This window comes from Leucoraja erinacea, chromosome 33 (genome assembly GCF_028641065.1).
Source record: "Leucoraja erinacea ecotype New England chromosome 33, Leri_hhj_1, whole genome shotgun sequence".
Taxonomy (NCBI): domain Eukaryota; kingdom Metazoa; phylum Chordata; class Chondrichthyes; order Rajiformes; family Rajidae; genus Leucoraja; species Leucoraja erinaceus.
Window position 1 is genome coordinate 5,791,385 of NC_073409.1, and position 21,147 is coordinate 5,812,531.

General features: G+C 43.8%; 1 protein-coding gene across 1 annotated transcript in view; it reads left to right on the top strand.

Moving 5' to 3' along the window:
- LOC129712577 (guanine nucleotide-binding protein subunit beta-5) overlaps positions 1-18,504 on the top strand; it is a 38,715-nt gene extending 20,211 nt beyond the window's left edge. Inside the window, exons 6-11 of the mRNA XM_055661100.1 lie at positions 6,468-6,611; positions 10,306-10,397; positions 11,650-11,698; positions 13,969-14,065; positions 15,530-15,696; positions 17,341-18,504. Of these exons, the coding sequence (XP_055517075.1) occupies positions 6,468-6,611; positions 10,306-10,397; positions 11,650-11,698; positions 13,969-14,065; positions 15,530-15,696; positions 17,341-17,352 (561 nt within the window). The 3' untranslated portion in view covers positions 17,353-18,504. The remainder of the gene's footprint in view (positions 1-6,467; positions 6,612-10,305; positions 10,398-11,649; positions 11,699-13,968; positions 14,066-15,529; positions 15,697-17,340) is intronic.
- The last annotated feature ends 2,643 nt before the right edge of the window (positions 18,505-21,147 follow it).

Below are 21,147 nucleotides of genomic sequence, written 5' to 3' on the forward strand. Positions count from 1 at the left end.
GGTAGTTTCCCACTGTGCACCTAAACAGCCTTTTGCCCGAATGAAGTCTATAATAAAAGATTCAAGGGCTTGTCCCACTTTCACGACCTAATTCACGACCACTGCCGAGTTTGCCCTTGACTCATGGTCGTCACGAGGTCGTTATTATCTGGTGACCGGGGAAAGGGGGAGATAGCGAGACCTGGGTTCAAATACCCAGTCTTGAAGGTAGGCATGCAGGTGCATAGGCAGTAAAGAAAGCGTTGTATGTTAGCCATTGCAAAAGGATTTGAATAGAGCACTTCACTGCACCTTTGGGTCTGGTGAGAACACCTGGAATTGCGTACATTTTGGCGAGGAAGGACATTATTGCCATAGGGCACACGGTTCACCAGACTGATTCCTGGGATGTCAGGACTGTCTTATGAAGAAAGACTGGATAGACTTGCTTTTATACTCTCTAGAGTTTTTGGAGATTGAGGGGGGATCTTATAGAAACTTACAAAATTCTTAAGGGGTTGGACAGGCTAGATGCAGGAAGATTGTTCCCGATGTTGGGGAAGTCCAGGACAAGGGGTCACAGCTTAAGGATACAGGGGAAATCCTTTAAAACCGAGATGAGAAGAACTTTTTTCACGCAGAGAGTTTCTCAACTCTCTGCCAAGAGGGTAGTTGAGGCGTTCATATATTTAAGAGGGAGTCAGATGGGCCCTTGTCCCACTTTCAGGGGGTATGGAGAGAAGGCATGACCACTGATACTGAGTTTGATCCCCATGATCATATTGAATGGCGTCACGAGGGCGAAGGCCTACTCCTGCACCTAGGTTTCTATGTAGGTAGGTCGTGATGCTAATCGCAGGTACTCATGGCATCAAGTAGGTCGGGGCGTTTTTTCTAGCCTGATGAAAAATGTCCACGAGTAAAAAAGGCCGTGAATTAGGTCATGAAACTGGGACAGGCTCTTGAGCCCAGTTACCCTTAGTGCAGGATGTCATTATATTTCTTCAAAAATACCCATTTACTTTTACTCACCCGTTTGATATAACATCCTTCATTGGGACATATTCATAATCTTGTCTGGTGCTATAGTTATAGGTAGAGATGGTGCTGCAGCTAGTTGCCATGGCAGCAGCTGGAGGTATATGATGTATCTGGAGACCACCACTGTGAATGGTATGACATTCACAGTAAGGGGCTGATTTAATCATTCCTGAGGGTTTAAGGAATCACCCTTGCCACGCTATTATCTACACAATTTGCTGCAAAATGTTCAAATGCAAAACACTTTAACATGAAGTGCTCACACGCTGTCAAAAATTAATCATAACTCGAGGGCCTGAATTACAGGGAGAGGGTGGGCAGGCTAGGACTTTGTTCCCTGAAGTGCATGAGGCTGACGGGGTGATCGTAGAGAGCTGCACAAAATCACGAGAGGAATAAATACGGTGAATGCAGACTTTTTCCCAGGGCAGATGAATCAGAGGGCATTGTTTTAAGGGGAGAGGGGAAAGGTTTAATCAGAACTTGAGGGGTAACTTTTTCACTCAGAGAGTGGTGGGGATATGGAACGAGGTGCCAGAGGAGATGGTTGGGGGCGGTAGAATAACAACATTTAAAAGATATTTGGATACATGGCAAGGAGAGGTTTAGGAGGTAACAAACCTACATCCCACCACTTTTACTAACGCTCCACCCCCCCTTCTGTGTGCCTCATCTAATCGCCTCACCTCCCCCTTCCACCTTCATGCCTTCCTCTGGCTTCACAATTCATATCCTCTTCTTTCCAGATCTCACACATTTTGTCTTTTTCATCTCCTCACTTGGTCCAACCATCTGCCTGTCAAAATGCCTCCTCACCAATATCCACCTATCACACACCACGCTTTGCCCTTCCACTCTTCCAGCTTTCGTCCCCTACCTCCCTGACCATAATCAGTCTGAAGAAGGGCCTCAACCCGAAGCATCACCTTTCTATGTTCTCCGAGATGCTGCCTGACCCGTGGAGTTACTCCAGCACTTTGTGTCTTTCGTTTTTGCAAAGCAGCATCTGCAGTTACGTGTACCCCCTACGTATATGGAAAATATAAGTGTGTGATATTTTACACCCAGGGGAGGTAAACTCATAAAGCCACTGTTTAAGTTTTTTTACGTGGCAAGCAAGTTAGCACTCATTCATCTTATCGTCTCTAACCCTTGCACCAGAGTTACGGCTCCTTCTGCAGACCCCACGTATCCAGAGTGAACTTGCGACCCATTGACTTGAGATGAGAGCATGACCCAGTGGACCATGGCTGACATCCAGTAGATCATGGGACACAACGTGTGAGTGGAACATTGCACAATGCGTGCTTTGTTTCTTCACCTCAGCTGTACCCCTGTTGTGAGATGGCGTGCAAACCTCAGGCTGCGTTTCCATGTCTTAGTATGAGAGAGCCACTGTTGTCATGAAGCTGGTTGCCCGGCGCGGGGGAGCTGAGATTTCCCACCCCCCCACCGATGCAGGAGCTTGATCGCCCCGACGCAGAGGGCGCTAAACGCCGCTGGCTATGGGAGCCAAATCGCTCCGTGAAGGGAAGGCTCGAGGCCCCCGACCACGGGAGAACAAAGGAGGGAAGAGTTTGAACAGTTTTTTCGCCTTCCGTCACAGTGAGGAATGTGGAGGAGTCACTGTGGTGGATATTTATGTTTAAATGTATTTTGTGTGTTCTGTTGCTTTTTATTGGTATGACTGTATGGCAAATTAAATTCCTCGTATGTTGCAAAACATACTTAGAAACATAGAAAATAGGTGCAGGAGTAGGCCATTCGGCCCTTTGAGCCTGCACCGCCATTCGATATGATCATGGCTGATCATCCAACTCGGTATCCTGTACCTGCCTTCTCTCCATACCCCCTGATCCCTTTAGCAACAAGGGCCACATCTAACTCCCTCTTAAATATAGCCAATGAACTGGCCTCAACTACCTTCTGTGGCAGAGAATTACACAGATTCACCACTCTCTGTGTGAAAAATGTTTTCCTCATCTCGGTCCTAAAAGATTTCCCCCCTTATCTTTAAACTGTGACCCCTTGTTCTGGACTTCCCCAACATCGGGAACAATCTTCCAGCATCTAGCCTGTCCAACCCCCTTAAGAATTTTGTAAGTTTCTATAAGATCCCCCCTCAATCTCCTAAATTCTAGCGAGTACAAGCCGAGTCTATCCAGTCTTTCTTCATATGAAAGTCCTGACATCCCAGGAATCAGTCTGGTGAACCTTCTCTGTACTCCCTCTATGGCAAGAATGTCTTTCCTCAGATTAGGAGACCAAAACTGTACACAATACTCCAGGTGTGGTCTCACCAAGACCCTGTACAACTGCAATAGAACTTCCCTGCTTCTATACTCAAATCCTTTTGCTATGAATGCTAACATACCATTCGCTTTCTTCACTGCCTGCTGCACCTGCATGCCTACTTTCAATGACTGGTGTACCATGACACCCAGGTCTCGTTGCATCTCCCCCTTTCCTAATCGGCCACCATTCAGATAATAGTCTACTTTCCTGTTTTTGCCACCAAAGTAGATAACCTCACATTTATCCACTTGGCTAATAAAATATGATTATGATTACTTGCCATGGACATTGCAACAGGGTGACTAATAATGACCACTTTAAACTCAAGGGCAGAGATATGAAGGAAGGAAGATTGTATGCGGGGGGGGGGGAGCTTTAGAGCACTGAAATGTTGGTTTCTGGGAGAAATTCCCGGGAAGTTCACCACCTTGAGCGATGTGGCTTGGTCTTTAGCAAGTGTTCTGTTCAGAAGGTCACATTTACGTATTCCAAATGTTGTCATTTAAACTTTAGAGATACAGCGTGGAATCTGGCCCTTTAGCATACCGAGTCCTCGCCAACTAGCGATCACATTGTACACTAACGCTTTCCTACACACTAGGGACAATTTATAATTGATAGAAGCCAATTAACCTACAAACCTGTACGTCTTTGGAGTGTGCCTTCCTCAGAATCAGAGGGGATGTTCATGATCTTGGTTCATGGATTTAAATCCAGACTCATCCTGATGAGTTGAGTTTCCTCTGTTGACTGGCTACACAGGTTTGATGTACGTGGACCTTAGTATGAAATTGGCAAACCAGCTTAGTTTAGAGATTCAGCGCGGAAACAGACCCTTTGGCCCACCGAGTCTGTGCTGACAAGCGATCCCCACACTCTTAACACAATAGGAACAATTTACAATTTACAATTTTACCAAGCCAATTAACCGACAAACCTGTACATCTTTGGAAGTGTGGGAGGAAACCAGAGCTCCTGGAGAAAACACATGGGGCGAACCTACGGGGAGAATGTACACACCCTGTACTGGCAGCACCTGTAATGAGGATCAAACCCAGGTCCCTGGCGCTGTAAGGCAGCAACTCTACTGCTGAGCCACCGTGCTCTGGTGCAAGAGTTAGAGACGATATGATGGATGAGTGAATTTGTTTCACTAGATGGCACCTGAGTATAGGAAATGTTAACAGTGCATCTCTCACTTCAACGTGAGGCAGCTGAAGAGGCCTTGCATTCACATGGAACCAGCAGCATCCCTGGGGTTAGTCCAGGTGCATCATTCTTGTTTAAGGTGCATTCATTGTCATTGTCTATAAAGCGCATACGCTGCATTAATTGTAATTAACTGCTCCCCTCTCTACAGAGGAGAGGGTCTTACTTGGACTCTAAAACTGTGCAGCTGATGTGTTACACAATTGGAGCTCCTGGAATTGAGAACAGTTCGGGCAAAGCAGTGGCGCAGTGGTTAGAGCTGCTGCTTCACAGCGCTAGAGACCCGGGTTCCACCGTGACCTTGGATGCTGCCTGTCTGGAGTTTGCACGTTTCCCCTGTGACCACTTGGGTTTCTTCCGGGACCTCCGGTTTCCTCCCGTATCCCAAAGACGTGCGGGTTTGTAGGTTAATTGGCCTCTGTAAATTGTCTCTAGTGTGTAGGGAGTGGATGGGAAAGTGGGATAACATAGAACTAGTGTGAACGGGTGATCGATGGTCATGTGGACTTGGTCGGACGCAGGGCCTGTTTCCATGCTGCTTCTTTAGATTAATTCAATCAGTCAAATGGCTTCATAAAGGTTGGAATTGCAACATGATTCCCCCAGAGATTAGATCCCCGTAAACATTTTTTATGTATAAACAGTGCATCAAACCCATGTCGTACACAGAAAGACGTCCAATGATTTCTTGTTTTGTTTGGTTAGGTCTGTTGTCGGAACCATGTCTCGGAGATCTCATTGGCTTAGTAATGCTGTTCCTTTTGACCAGCGGGTTCTGGATTCAGGTCCAAGACAGTTTAGTTGTAGTTTAATTCAGTTTAGTTGAGTTTGGTTTGGAGATACAGCATGGAAACAGGTCCACCGAGTCTATGCCAAGCAGCAATCATTCATTCATAGTTGATGGGACCAATGTAGTTTAGTTTGGTTTAGAGATACAGCATGGAAACAGGCCCATTAAGTCCATGCCAACCAGCAATCACCCATTTGATGGTTGGCATGGATTCGATGGGCTGAAGGGCCTGTTCCTGTTCTGTACCCCTCTCTGATTTTAGTAATGGATATAATTATTTGCTTGAGTTGTACTATTGAGAAGTGTGGATGATCTAGTCCACCTCGGGCTAATGGTACTTTTTGGTATTGGTGTTGGCTTATTATTGTTATGTGTACCACGAAACAGTGGTATAAAAGCTCTCCTTTCTGTGCTAACCAGGTCAAGTCCAATCATGCTACACAACAGTGCAATCAAGCCACACACAAGTGTAAACATATCAGAGTGCAGAATAAGCAGCCGGGAAGAAGCTGCTCTTGAATCTCGTGCTACCACCTTTCAAACTTGTATTTTTCCTACCTGGCGGGAGAGGAGAGTAGCGGGAATGACAAGGGTGAAAATCTTATTGGGTGGCTTAAAATGCAAATCCGTATCAATGGTTCAATGGTTCTTTATTATCAAGTACAGTGTAGTAACATTCTTTTTTTTGTATACAGTTCAGTAAAGTATTGCCATACCTAAGCACAAACCCTGATTAGATAGATAGATAGATCCTTTATTGTCATTCAGACCTTACGGTCTGAACGAAACTATGTTGCCTGCAGTCATACACAGAATCAATAATAACAAAACATACAATAAACACCAATTAAACATCCACCACAGTGAGTTCACCAAGCACATCCTCACTGATGGAGGCAAAGTCTTAGTTTCCATCTCTTCCCTCCTTGTTCTCCCTCTGCGCTGAGGCGGTCGATCCAGGCCGGAGATGCCGCTCTCCAGTCCAGCGGACCTCCGTGGTGATGTCGCCGCTGTTAGTACAAATAGCATAGAAATAGTCCCCTGAGACCGCATGCAAGAGTCGCAAGGTTTTGGCACCATTTTTTAAGTGCGGTGCAGTCTCACTGCTACCACCATGATAACTTTTTTTTAAACTTTCCTTCCGTCCCCTTAGATTCTGACGTCCAGCGGTGATGGAACCTGTGCCCTCTGGGACGTGGAGAGTGGACAGTTGCTTCAGAGCTTCCACGGGCATGGTGCCGATGTCCTTTGCCTTGACCTGGCACCTTCGGAGACAGGGCATACGTTTGTGTCGGGGGTAAGTGTCTCCAAAGGAACATACAACAGGAGCTATTGGAAGACACAAGGAACCACTGATGCTGATAAAACATAAAAATGGCACCAAGTGCTGGAGTAGCTCCAACGGGTCAGGAGAACATGGACTGTCGATGTTTCAGGTCGGGACCCTTCTTCAGACTGATTGTAGTGGGGGGGTGAAAGCTGGAAGAGAAGTAGTAGGACAAAGCCTGGCAAGTGATAGGTGGAAGGTACATAAAAAAGCTGGAGAATCTCAGCAGGTGCAGCAGCATCTATGGAGCGAAGGAAATAGGCAACATTTCGGGCCGAAACCCTTCTTCAGACAGGTGATAGGTGACAAGTGATGGGTGGATACAGGTGAAGGGGTTTGAATGGCAGATGGGTGATATCCCTTTGCTCCACACTTCACCTGCCTTCTCTCACACCCTTTTGTCTTCTTTACAACACCACCCACCTGCCTTTCAAACAACCTTGTGTGTTTTGGATAAATAACAATACAAACTTGCCTCCTTCAAGTCTTACCCTTCACATGTACCTAGTGAAGACGAAAAGGTGCCGATACACTTAACAAAATATACGAGGGGTGTATATTGTTGGAAACTCTGGCTGCGTTCCCGGAGAAGGAACCCGCTGTGTGTGTGTGTGTGTGTGTGTTGTGTGTGAAGTGAACTGCAAGGAACTCGTGTGTGTGTGTGTAGAAGTGTGAGGGGGATCTGTGTGTGTGTGTGTGTGTGTGTGTTGTCCACAATGTGGGTGTGTGTGTGGTGTGTGTGTGTGTGGTGTGTTATTGTGTGATGTGTGTGGGTGTGTGTGTCCAGAAGGAACTGCAAGGGGTCACTAGAATTTAAAGATTGAGGGGGATCTTTTGGAAACTTACACAATTTTAGGGGTTTTGGACAGGCTAGATGAGGAAAATTGTTGTTTCCAGAATAAAGGGTCACAGTTTAAGGATAAAGGGGAAATCTTTTGGGACCGAGATGAGGACAACATCTGGAATTCTCTGCCACAGAACGTAGTTGAGGCCAGTTCATTGGCTATATTTAAGAGGGAGTTAGATGTGGCCCTGGTGGCTAAAGGGATCAGGGGGTATGGAGAGAAGGCAGGTACAGGATACAGAGTTGGATGATCAGCCATGATCATATTGAATGGCGGTGCAGGCTCGAAGGGCCGAATGGCCTACTCCTGCACCTATTTTCTATGTTTCTATGCTGGAAAATCGAAGGTACACAAAAAAGCTGGAGAAACGCAGCGGGTGCAGCAGCATCTATGGAGCGAAGGAAATAGGCAACGTTTCGGGACGAAACGTTGCCTATTTCCTTCGCTCCATAGATGCTGCTGCACCCGCTGAGTTTCTCCAGCTTTTTTGTGTACCTCCACTTTGTGTGGTGGTTAGTGTGTGTGTGTGAGGCGACGGGGCCCAACAGGTCCCCCTTGGTCTGGTATCAATTAAAAATCAAGACACATTCATCAACATTTTATTTCTATTAATATGTGTGGTGGGTGCCTGGAACACATTGCCAGGGGGTCGTGGTAGAAACAGATATGATAGTAGCATTTAAGCTTTGAAAAAGCACATAGATATGGAGGGATGTGGATCACATGGAGGCGGAGGAGATTCGTTTATCATAGCATCTTGTACAGCACGGGCATTGTGGGCCGAAGGGCCAGTTCTGGTGCTGATCGGTTCTATGTAAGATACCCCCGGCTTCTGTTTTTGAATTTGCGACCAATCAACCTCTAATTTAATAAGCTCACGTTAAAAAGTATAAAATCAAATGAAAATTCACAACATGAATTGTTCCCTCTCCAACCGTTATAATAATTCTTTTAGCTTTATAAGGTGGAACGGACTTGACGCCAAACAGGGACTTAAATTGTTGAAATTCTTTGCAGCCCAGATTCTGTTTTGCTTTTTTTTTCTAGTTTAGGGGGGTTTTGTTTTTTCCTTTTTTCTCTTTTTTTTCTTTTTATCTTTTTGTTTTTTTTATATATATAAGTTTTCTTTTAAATATTTAACTACATTTACATAGAGACCAGGAGGTCTATATTCAATGTGTATTTTGACACTGGACTCATATTTAGGTTATACCTGTTATTAATGTAATCCTGATCCCTATGTATCAATATCATTGTTATGTTTATCATTATTCTTTTTTTTTGTTGTTTTGTTTTTGTTTTTGAAAAAAACTAATAAAAAGATTTTAAAAGAAAGAAAGAAAATTCTAAAAATTAGGGGATCTATATTTTTTTTAACTTTTTAGAGGTGCCAATACTTCATACTGATGCATATTGCTGCCAAATAACCACCACATGTACCTATCAGCCATTTATCTTGTTAATGTGACTTGCTCAGGAAATAAAAATGCATTCATTCCGACCAACATGCCCCAACTAAACTAGGTTAACATACAACCAGTGTGAACATATCAATGGTCGGCTTGGAATCAATGGGCAGAATGGCTTGTTTCCATGCGGTAGCTTTCAGTTCAATTTAATTCTGATAGGGGCTACACCTGCTGGCACAATGTTTGCCATTCAGCTTTCATCTACCTTACATATTGTGTATCACACATTCATAAAAGTCCAAAAGGATTCTGAGGGATTTTCTTTATTAATATTTTATGGTTTAAAAATTCCAGTCAAGCATATTTTCTGTTGTTTCAAGCACAGAGATTTGCCTACTCCCAACCGACCGATCCAGGTACTTTCCTGCTTCTCAGATTTCATGTAGCTGGGAAATCACCGTACAACACCAAGTAACGTTGCTGGGCAGTTGAACGGCGTTCCTTGGAATCATCCTCTGCTAGAGGAAAGACATCAAATCCGTGGACACAAGTGGTGTAACATTACCTATCCTGCCAATATAAACGAGTGGAACATAGCTAATTCACGTGATAGAACGATAAAGAGCCTAGATTTGATGATGATACTTTATTGTCACGTACTTAGCTAGGTACAGTGAAATTCTTTGTTCTTGCATACAAAGTACACAAAATAGTCGCCCATAAAGTTACAAAAAGCATTTATCCCTTCTTTATCCCCCCCCCCCACCGTGTCCCCCTTAGACATCTGTGGCCCCCCCCACGCCGGGTCTCCCTTTGTTCTCCGCAACCCCCCCCCCCCCCCCCCCCACAAACACCGGGTTCCCCATAGTTCTTGGCAGCCCTCCCACACAAAAGTCCCCCTTTGTTCTCCGTCCAACTCCATTCGAGACTCCGACCCGACCTGAGGATTAATGTCACAAAGGTCACAAGAATTTATCGTGCCCCTGTAACAGCACTGTTTGAATAACAGGGCCCTGAGGGGGCGTTGTGGAGCAGAGGGGTATCAGAGTACAACTTTCCTGAAAGTGTTGTCTGGGTAGATAGGGTGGTGAAGCCGGCTTTTGGCCCATTGGCCTTCATCAGGCAGGGAATTGAGTATAGAAGTTGGGACATCACGTTACTGTGTACAAGACATTGATGAGGCCGTACTTGGAGTATTGTGTTCCGTTTTGGCAACCCTGCAACAAGAAAGATGCTGCATTCACAAGCAGTAAAGAGTACTTTTTGGACGTAACTAACGGTTGAGAAGTTAATTACATTTATTTCTGTACAATTCCGATCATTCCTTCTTCTCCAAGATCCATCAGGGCAGAAGCTAAGAAGCACACACCACATTCTTCTGTTTATTTTTGTGTTCTCCTTCCCCTGCAGGGTTGTGATAAGAAAGCAATGGTTTGGGATATGCGTTCTGGTCAGTGTATCCAATCCTTTGAGACTCATGATTCTGACATCAACAGCGTTCGGTGAGTAGATGGGTTGATTTCTTCTGAGGAACCTGAAAAGTGAAAGCTTAAAAGTGCAAATGTTTTGAAACAAACTTGATCACAAGTTGTAGCAAACTGCATCACTTATATTAGTGCTACTGTATGTTCCGGAGTGTTGCCCTGCCCATCACACAGACCGCAATTCCCCACCACTAGCACCATCTATGCTTCAGGCTGCCTCAGGAAAGTAGCCGACAGTCAAAAACTTTAGGGTAGACAAAATTGCTGGAGAAACTCAGCGGGTGCGGCAGCATCTATGGAGCGAAGGAAATAGGCAACGTTTCGGGTCGAAGCCCTTCTTCAGACTAAGTCTTCTTAGTCAAAGACTTTCCCCGTTCCGATCATTCATTCTTCTCCAAGATCCGTCAGGGCAGAAGCTTAGAAGCACACACCACCAGGCTTAGGAACAGCTTCTTCTCCTCTGTTATCAGGCGTCTGAATGGTCCTTCCAAAAGCTAGGGTGCAATCCCAATCCTCCAATCTACCTCACTGCGGACATTGGACTTCTCTCAGGAACTGTTACGCCAGGGTGCTGAGAAACTATATTCTGCTGTCTATCATTCTCTTTGCTTTACCTATTGTACTTGTGTATAGCGCCATTGTATTTATGCATACTATTATCTGATTGATTTGATATCATACAATCAAATCGGATAAAATGATGGAAATTTTCTTTAGTCAGAGGGTGGCGAATCTGTGGATTTCTTTGCCACAGAAGGCTGTGGAGGCCGTCAATGGATATTTTTAAAGCAGAGATAGATTGGTTCGGGTGTCGGGGGTTATGCGGAGAAGGCAGGGTAATGGGATTAGAAGGGAGCGATAGATCAACCATGATTGAATGGCGGGGCAGACTTGATGGACCAAATGGCCTAATTCTGCTCCAATCATTTATGACCTTATGACTTATGACACGTGATAAAAAATAAAGTTAAATTTATCACAAAAAAACCTCACAATGTGTATTGTACAAGACATAATTATTCTATATTATTTTTCAATATAAGATTGAAGGTAAGGTTGTGTGGATATAATATATGAGACTCGGGGTTAGCATAATACACTGTTATTTTGCAAATGTGATCCCTTATGCATCTATGCGCTGTAAATGGCTCAATTCTAATCATGTATTATCTTTCCGCTGACTGGCTAGCACGCAACAAAAGCTTTTCACTGTACCTCAGTACACGTGACAATAAACTAAACTGAACTGAAGCATCTTGTCTTACAACAGGTATTTTCCAAGCGGTGATGCTTTTGCCTCCGGTTCAGATGATGCTACGGTAAGAACTGATTTAATCATAACTATTACAATGAAACTCCAATAATCCATCGCTCTAATGCATCGGTGGTGCTGGACTGGCAGATTTGCCAGCCTATTGATGCCCCAACCAAGTACTAATGAAAGATTTCTTACCGGTTACGTGATGGTGTTATCATGTTTTCCGTGAACTAAAGGGCCTGTCCCACTTGGCCATTTTTTTGGTGACTGCCGGCGTCATTATCAGTGTCGCCAAATTTTGAACATTTCAAAATTCAGTAGCGACAAAAAAAAAATGTTGCGACACTTGAAAAAAACACCACGTGTCATACGTCATCATGCCGCGTCACGCCGCCAACCATTCGGTGACCTGATACGTCAGGCAATTATGCCGGCAGTCGCCGAAAAAAATCGGCAAGCGGGAGAGGCCCTTAAGTGAATTTAAAGAGAACTCATTGAGTTTAGTGGGAATTGCAACCCTGGTGGGTTTAAGGGGAATGCTAGAACAGGGATCTGAAGTGTTGAGAAAGAGTATGGAAATTGGTGCGCTACAATGCTGAGAACTATATTCTGCACTCTGTATCTTCCCCTTTGCTCCACCTATTATACTTGAGTTTAGCTTGACTGTATTTATGTATGGTATTTGATCTGTTTGGATAACGTGCAAAACTAAATGTTTCACTGTACCTGTAACAATAATAAACCTAAACTGAACAGGGCCGCAGGGGTTTTAAAAGGATTGTGGAAAGAAGCTATTAGGGAGTTTAAAGGAAGCGTGGGAATGGGTTTGTAGTCGGGATCGAACCCGGGTCTTTGGCGATGTAAGGCAGCAACTCTACCGCTGCGCCACCGTGTGACCTATAACCTTATGATTTGGAGACAAAACTACCACGCAATGCAAAAATGCTCATTCTGGTTGGGATTTTACAGAACTATATAAATTCATTTTCATTTGAAATGTTAGGTCAAAGATTCCCTAATAATCTTTGGGTTACTTCCCCAAGAAATCCAAACCACAAAATTTATAGCTCTGGCATAGAACGTCCGAAAATTGCCTTTCGGCCTACGATGCCTGTGTTGAACAGTACAATGCCATGATTAACTAATCTCATCTGCTTGCACCTGATCCATATCCCTCCGTTCCCGTGTGCCTGTCTAAAAGCCTCTTAAATGCCACAATCGTATCTGCCTCCACCACCACCCCTGGCAGCAGATTCCAGGCGCACACTGCTCTCTTGCCCCGCAAATTTCATTTAGACTTCGGCCCTTTCACCTTAAAGCTATGCCTTCTGGTTTTTAATATTTCTAAAGATAGATACAGTGCTGAAGTAATCCAGTGGGTCAGGCAGTATCTCCACATTAAAAGAATAGGTGTGTGGGGAAAAAGGTTCTGACTGTCTGCCCTATCTATGCCTCTCATAATTTGACATATCTCTATCAGGTCCCCCCTCAACCTGCAGCGTTCCAGGCAAAACAATCCAAGTGTGTCCAACGTCTCCGTATAGCTAATACTATCTAATGCAGGCAGTGTTCAGGTAAACCACTACTGCGCCCTATGCTGCCTGTAATGGGGCGACCAGAACTGTATGCAATAATCAAATGTGGCTTATCCAAATTTTGACAAAGCTACATCATGACTTTCTGACTCTTATACTCGAAGCCCCAACCAATGAAAGCAAGCACATGGAGAGTTATAAGGATGTGGGCAATAACCGAGACAGGCTGGGTTGTATTGAGACCGGTTTGAAGGGAGAGAAGACAATGAGGAGAAACAAATGTGTGATCATCAGATAGCCAAAGCAACACATCTGCTAAGAACTGGACTGTTTTATAATGACACACCTTCAGTGTTGTCCTGCTGGAAATGGTCTGAGAATTCCTAGAGTTTTACTAATGGGCCTGTCCCACTTACGTGATTTTTTTTTTTGGCGACTTGCCAGCACCCGTCATAGTCGCAGCAGGTCGCCGAAAATTTTGAACATGTTGAAAATCCTGTGGCGACCAGAACAAGGTACGACTCTTTGGGCGACTACTCACGACCATACAGGCTTCACCCCGCGACATGTTGCCAGGGTGTCTCCTGTATGATCGTGAGTCGTCTCCTCAGTCACCCAAAGAGTCGTAGCGTCTTTCTGGTCGCCACTGGATTTTCAACATGTTGAAAATTTTCAGCAACCTGCAACGACCTATGACGGGTGCCAGCAGTCCCCGAAAAAGTTGCGTAAGTGGGACAGGCCCATGAATCAAACCTGAGATTCAAGGTTTAAATGAGATTGTTTCCTTTTTTTGTAGTGTCGCTTGTACGATCTCCGCGCCGACAGAGAGGTTGCTATATATTCGAAGGACAGCATCATCTTTGGTGCTTCTAGTGTGGACTTCTCCCTGAGTGGTGAGTCTGTGGTACAATGTACAGACAATCCCCACACTGTTTGGATGATAGATATCCATCCTTATGGAATATGCAAATCAAGACCAAAAAAATCTGGGATGATGAATGAAATTCCGTTCTTACGGAATTTACGTGGAAGCATAGTAAATTTACACAATTTATTTTTCAAATCCCACTTCTAGATGCATGTGCAGATGATGCAGCATCATGTTACAGGAAATTGTAATATAGATCATCTTCTGTCACCGAACAGAATGGTTGGTCATCATTGATTTTATGGAATTAAATGAAAACGGCCTGTGATTCTGACCAGTTTCACAGAGTTGCACAGCATGGAATGAGGTCCAACTCCTGCACGTCGGCCAATATGCCCCATCTAAGCTAGTCCTGTTTGCCCGCATTTGGCCTCAAAACCTTTCCATATCCCTCCGAACCTTTCCCATCCATGTACCTGCCCAAGAGTCATTTAAATGTTATTATTGTACCTACTTCCACTGGCAGCTCGTTCCCGATACCCACCCCACTCTGTTCGAAAAGGTTGCCCCTTGGGTTCCCTCTCACCTAAAACCGATGATATATGGTTCTTGATTCCCCTCCACTGGGAAAATGATGCTCTCCATTCCACTGTCCACATTATGACTCTATGGCCATTAACTGCTGTGTTGTACATGGTGGAAAGTGCTGTGAATTTGCAAAGCAAATCTGACGCCCACCTTACTATAGAGCATGAGAAAACATTCTCAAAAGCCCATAAATGGCCAATCCAATTGAAAATATTATTCATAGTTCTCAGGATTTCAGCATTACGGGGAGTTTCCAAGCCAAATATTTTTGTTCACTTTAACTGTGTCTGAGAACAAAAACATGTTGATGATAGAGGTGAAAAGGAAATGTCATTAACTCAAACTGGGGTGAACTGTTTATAACCTATAGCAAGGTTCAGCAGAAGCTACAGTCGAGGCAGAATCGCTCGACATTTATTTATTTTAGAAAGACTGGAATTGTTACACAAAACTCTACTCATTTTGCTGGTGGTTTCTCTCTGAATGATCCATCTACTGTAGTGCAACAGCACAACTGGGTTGGTGTGCTAGTTCACTGGTCTGAAGAAGGATCCCGACCCGAAACATTGTCTGTCCATTCCCTCCACAGATGCTGCCTAACCCACTCAGCCCCTCCAGCACTTTATATTTTGCTCAAGTTTAATAGTAGGTGTAGTTTGTTTAAACTTCAGTCGAGAGTTAGTTTGTCATATGTACAGAACCAGGGGCCACAGTTTAAGAATAAGGAGTAAGCCATTTAGAACGGAGACGAGGAAACACTTTTTCTCACAGAGAGTGGTGAGTCTGTGGAATTATCTGCCTCAGAGGGCGGTAGATCCCTTCGACAGTGGCAACCTTCTATCACCCATTGAGTGTCAACTTCTGCTCCTGATATGTAACCAAATAATGAATTGTTTTGCAGGCCGCCTCCTGTTCGCTGGCTACAACGACTACACCATCAACGTGTGGGACGTGTTGAAGGGAACCAGAGTATCGATCCTCTTTGGCCATGAAAACAGAGTCAGCACTTTACGAGTCTCGCCCGACGGCACTGCGTTCTCCTCAGGATCGTGGGATCACACGCTGAGGGTTTGTGTTTTATTATTCGCTGTACAAGATTTGTTTATTATGTACATCAATCAGCAGCATAACTTGTTTGACCTAGTTTGTTCCCCATATCTAATCTGTTTACTATATGGGAAAAGTTTCTATTTTGTGCCCAGGGGGAGAAACTGAAATCAAGGTGAATGTCTGCCAAGGCCTGAAGGAGTTCCCTGTTGCTATCCATCTTCCCATTCACATGCCGACCTATCTGCCCCAGGCCTCCCCTGTTGCCAGAGTGAAGCCACATTCACACTGGAACATCAACATCTCATATATTGTTTGGGTAGCTCACAATCCAATGCTATGAACATTGAATTCTCCAATTCTAAGGAACAGCTTTCCAATCCTCTGTCTCCTATGTCCTCACTCCATTTATTTCTCTGCCTCAGAGGGTGGTGGAGGCAGGTTCTCTAGATGCTTTTAAGAGAGAGCTAGATAGGGTTCTTAAATATAGCGGTCAGGGGATATAGGGAGAAGGCAGGAGGGGTACTGATTGGGGATGATCAGCCATGACCACATTGAATGGCGGTGCTGGCTCGAAGGCCTACTCCTGCACCTATTGTCTATTTCTACCCCTATCCCACCCTTCTTTCTCACCTGCACCTCCACCTCCCCTGACCCTCCAGCTTCCCATTTCACACCTCTTAGCCCAACATTGAGAGATTTGTCATCGGACAGATGCATTTTCAGATTTAAATGATTATGAATGTACATATGTTTGATGATGTTTGCACATCGTTCAAAGATTGGATAGACACAAATGTATCCTCTGCTGCATGCACTAAATAGAAGATGTGATAACATACATGTCTTCAGATGGAGAAACAAGGAACTGCAGATGCTGGTTTACAAAAAAGGACACAAACTGCAGGAGTAATTCAGCAGATCAGGCAGCATCTCTGGAGAACGTTGATAGGTGACGTTTCAATCTGAAGATGTGTCACCTCTTTATTTTACTAATATAAAAGTAGTAAAACTTTCCTTATCTGATCCCTTTGTCTCCTTTTCACCATAGCGCTTGTCACTTACTCCACCCATCTCCCAAACCCACCCCCCACCTGAATCAAGCATCACTTGAAGTTTTGTCCCATAAATTCGTAAGTTATGAGCAGAATTAGGCCATTAAATCCATCGAGGCTACTTCGCCAATCAATCATGGCTGATCTATCTTTCCCTCTCAACTGCATTCTCCTGCCTTCACCCCCTGGCACCTGTACTAATCAAGAATCTATCAATCTTCATTTTAAAAATATCCATTAATTTGGCCTCCTTCTGTGACAATGAATTCCACAGATTCACCACCCTCTGACTAAATAAATTCCTCCTCATCTCCTTTCTAAAGGTACGTCCTTTTATTCTGAGGCCTCTGGTCCTAGCCTGTCACTATTCGGCCCCAGTGCCGTCAAACGCTCCCAGTCCCACCTCTCTATACCTGCTTTCTCCCCACTATTCCATCGGTCTGACAAAGCGCCTTGACCGAAAGCGTTGTCTGTCCATTCCCACCGCAGACGCTGCCTGACTCGCCAAATTCCTCTGACACTTGTTTTTTCGCTCAAGATTTCAGCATCTGCAGTTTCTTGTGTCTCTGCTCGTTAAACTTAGATTGTTAATTGTAATTTTGTTTTGCAGATCTGGGCTTAAAACTTCCTGGAGTTGATCCTCCAATTCAGAGTGAAGTTTCCATTTGGGGATTTCTTGACATTTGCAGTATGATGGCTCGACTTGTAGATTTTGTGTCTGCTTTAGGAAATGTGAAAATACTGGGGACTGTAACATTTAAACAAGTCTGTAGTGACTATACCATTATTTAAGAAACCTGGCAGGGTTTCATGTAATCATGGATTGGTCTCATAATTCAGTTGTACTTGCACCACACAAAATATTTAGTAGTGGTCTCTGCCATTTCCACAAGGCCCGTTAGTAGGTATTTCCCCAACTTGCTAATTATTTCACCATTTTTAAATGTTATTAAATAGACATTTTTATTAAAGCTTCCATTTTCCCATGCCTTTGAGTCCCCATTTTGTCTAACAAAAAAATAGGCGATAAGTTAAGCTGTGGAACAAAATAATTGTAATGCTTTCGTGAGTCCAAGTGGCGGTGTATTGAGGCCAGGCACTTCGAAAGATTGTCACAAAGCACTACTTATGTTTTATTGCTAAGAATAACTACACGTGATACTCTTATGGTTAATTAATAGATTAGACAGTGGGATACAATGTAGAGAATCTATTTAAACTAACCTTGTCCAGAATATATGTAGGTATATTATACAAAATGTATTGCGCTGAATAGTAGCAGTATTAATAGGTGGCAAATTTCTCTTTTGTTCAGCATGTTCATTTTGACAGATTTTTTTCTTTTGTTTTTGATACACAGAATTGTAAATTAATGTTCAGTAGCAGATGACAAGTCTGGATTAGGTCTGTAGACTGACTGTTTGAAAACTCCACATATTGCAGCAGGAAAAAAAAAGTAATCAAAGTTGTTGTTTCAAGTGGTTTGTTTGATGTTATCCAATGCAGTAGATTTAAATGCACTGTGATCTTTTCAAGATTTTAATTCATTTCGTAAGAAGTGGACTATTACAACATTACTGAGATATCGGCAAAGAGTTAAAGCCTTTTGAATTCTTATAGGATCCCTTGTTAAAGCACTTACTTTGTGTAGGACCAATTGTACAATTTTAGTTTTGTTTCTGTAACTGTTTTGTGACTACTTCAACGGTTCTTGTGTAAATCTTTTGAAATGTACCAAAAAATAATAAATGGCACATATACTATTTTAAATAATGGCAAATGTTTTTGGATTTTACAAACTTGTCTATCTTAACAGGCTGTTGTTTAAGAAAGAACTGGAAAAATCGAAGGTGGACAAAAATGCTGGAGGACAACTCGGCGGGTGAGGCAGCATCTATGGAGCGAAGGAATAGGTGACGTTTCGGGTCTCGACCCGAAACGTCACCTATTCCTTCGCTCCATAGATGCTGCCTCACCCGCTGAGTTTCTCCAGCATTTTTGTCTACCTTTAACTTAACAGGCTGGACTGTTTCCCTCGAATGTCAGAGTATGAGGGGAGACGTGATGGAAGTTTATAAAATTATGAAGAGGCATAGACGGGGCAAACAGTCAGAACCTTTTTCCCAGGCTGAAAATGTCAAAGGCTAGAGGACATAGCTTTAAGGCGAAAAGTAAAGTTGGAATAAAAGGAGCCTTTTCTGCTGCCGATGCCCAGTGGTGTTTTGCAGGACTCGGTAGTATAGGGTCTGATACTTTTCACATTACATGTTAACGATCTGGATGAGGGAATTGGTGGCTTTGTGGCCAAGTTTTCAGACAATACAAAGATGGGTGGAGGGGAAGATAGTGTTGAGGCTATAGGGAGGCTGCAGAAGGACTTGGACAGGTTGACTATCTGGTCTGAAGAAGGAACCTGACCCGAAACATCGTCTGTCCATTATCTAAACACATGCTGTCTGACCTGCTGAATTCTCTAGCCTTTTGGTTTTTGCTCAAGATTCCAGCATCTGCATTTTCTTGTGCCTTCAAACTGTCATTATTTTTTTTTAACAATTTGAAATCATTTTCAATAATCTGATTTAATGCATATCGGTCTGTTGTGGCCGGATATTCGATTGTATTGATTTTTCATGCAATTCTGTAACTAAATCCGCTTCTCCCGCACAATGACTAAGCAAAATGCTACTTTTAAAGGAAGGGAAAGAGAAGCAAAAGATTGCAAGTCCTCTTGGCCTCGGAAGTTGCTGATTATATATCTTGTGGATGGACCAAGCATCTGGCAAAATGCAACGCTTTGTGACAATTCCTGCTGATCTGCTCGATTATCTGCAACATCGTGTGGATTCCCCGGTGCATGGCATCTTTTAAAATCCTTGAAGCAGCAGCTGTGGCCCTGGTTGAGCATTTAATTTGAAAGCCCTGCCTGTAAGAAGGAACTGCAGATGTTGGTTTACACTAAAGATAGACACAAAATGCTGTAGTAACTCAAGGGGTCAGGCAGCATCTCTGGCGAAAAGGAATAGGTGATGTTTCGGATCATCTACCACAGAGATGCTGCCTGACCCGCTGAATAACTCGAGCATTTTGTGTTTAACACCAGCTCTTGTTATACGCCTAGGATTCACCAGGACAGTGTTTGATACATAGAATATTCCTCACATTTATTTCCTCATATGTTCTTTGAACACAGAAGGAATCCATTCCTTTGGCCCATCTTCCCCACGCTGACCAACATCTACACTAATCCCACCTGCCTGTGCTTGGTCCATAACCCTCTAAACCTATCTAATCCATGTTCCTGTCCAAATGTCTTTTAAATGTTGTGATCTACCTGCCTCAACTACCTGTACCTCCTCCGGCAGCTCATTCCACACACTCACCACCCTTTGTGTAAAAAAGGTTACCCCAATGATCCCTATTAAATAATTCCCTCCTCACCTTAAGCCTATGTCCTCTGGTTCTCGATTCCATTACTCTGTGCAAAAGACTCTGCATTTGCCCAATCTATTCCTTTCATAATTGTGTGCACTCATGATCATGTTTCATTGAAATAAAGTACTGTCTCTATATGAATTCATCCCATTCATATAAAGTAACACCCACAGTCTTTTCTCCCAGTGTAAATTATTCTAAAATGAGAAGGCAGAGGATTAAGGTAAGAGGGAAGAGATTTAAGATGGACTTCAGTGGCAACTCAGAGGGTGGTCTGTTTCTGGAATGAGCTGCTCGAGGAAGCTACAGAGGTGGAAACAACTTTTGAAAAGACATTTGGTAGATATATGGATAGGAGAGGTTTAAGGCTATAATGCAGATGCAGGAAAATGTGACTAGCCCAATATGCCCACTTGTTTGGCATGGACAAGGTGGGCTGAAGGGCCTGTTTCAGTGTTGTACAGCTCTCTTGACACCAAGACTCTTAACATACATTTATATGGCACTGTTCAGGGCCCAAATTGTGCCAACCAGCCGATGAAGCCTTTTGTTCATTAATGTGCAGTCACTTTTGTAACATAGGTGTGTGGGTGGATGGGGTCAAGGAATAAGACTAGGTGGGGAGATGAGGAATAAAGGAGGGGTATGGGGTGCAGGTGGGATTGGTGAAGTTTAAGGTTTGGTAATACGTTGGATGTGCATGGCCAAGTGGACCTTTTCAGCAGTGAGAATTGGTGTAGGACTTTGCTTGGTATTAGGTAGATATGTAAGTTGTTAGGTTTGAGACGGGGTGAAAATCTACAGGAGGCACTGCCTCCAAACGGCAGCCAATATCATCATGGCACACGCTACTCTGGATATGCTGTCATCTATCCTACCATAGGGAAGAAGGTACAGGAGTCATAAACTGTGACCAACCACCAGATTCAAGTACAGGTTCCACGACAACTATTAGACTTTATAGAGATACAGCATGGAAACAGAC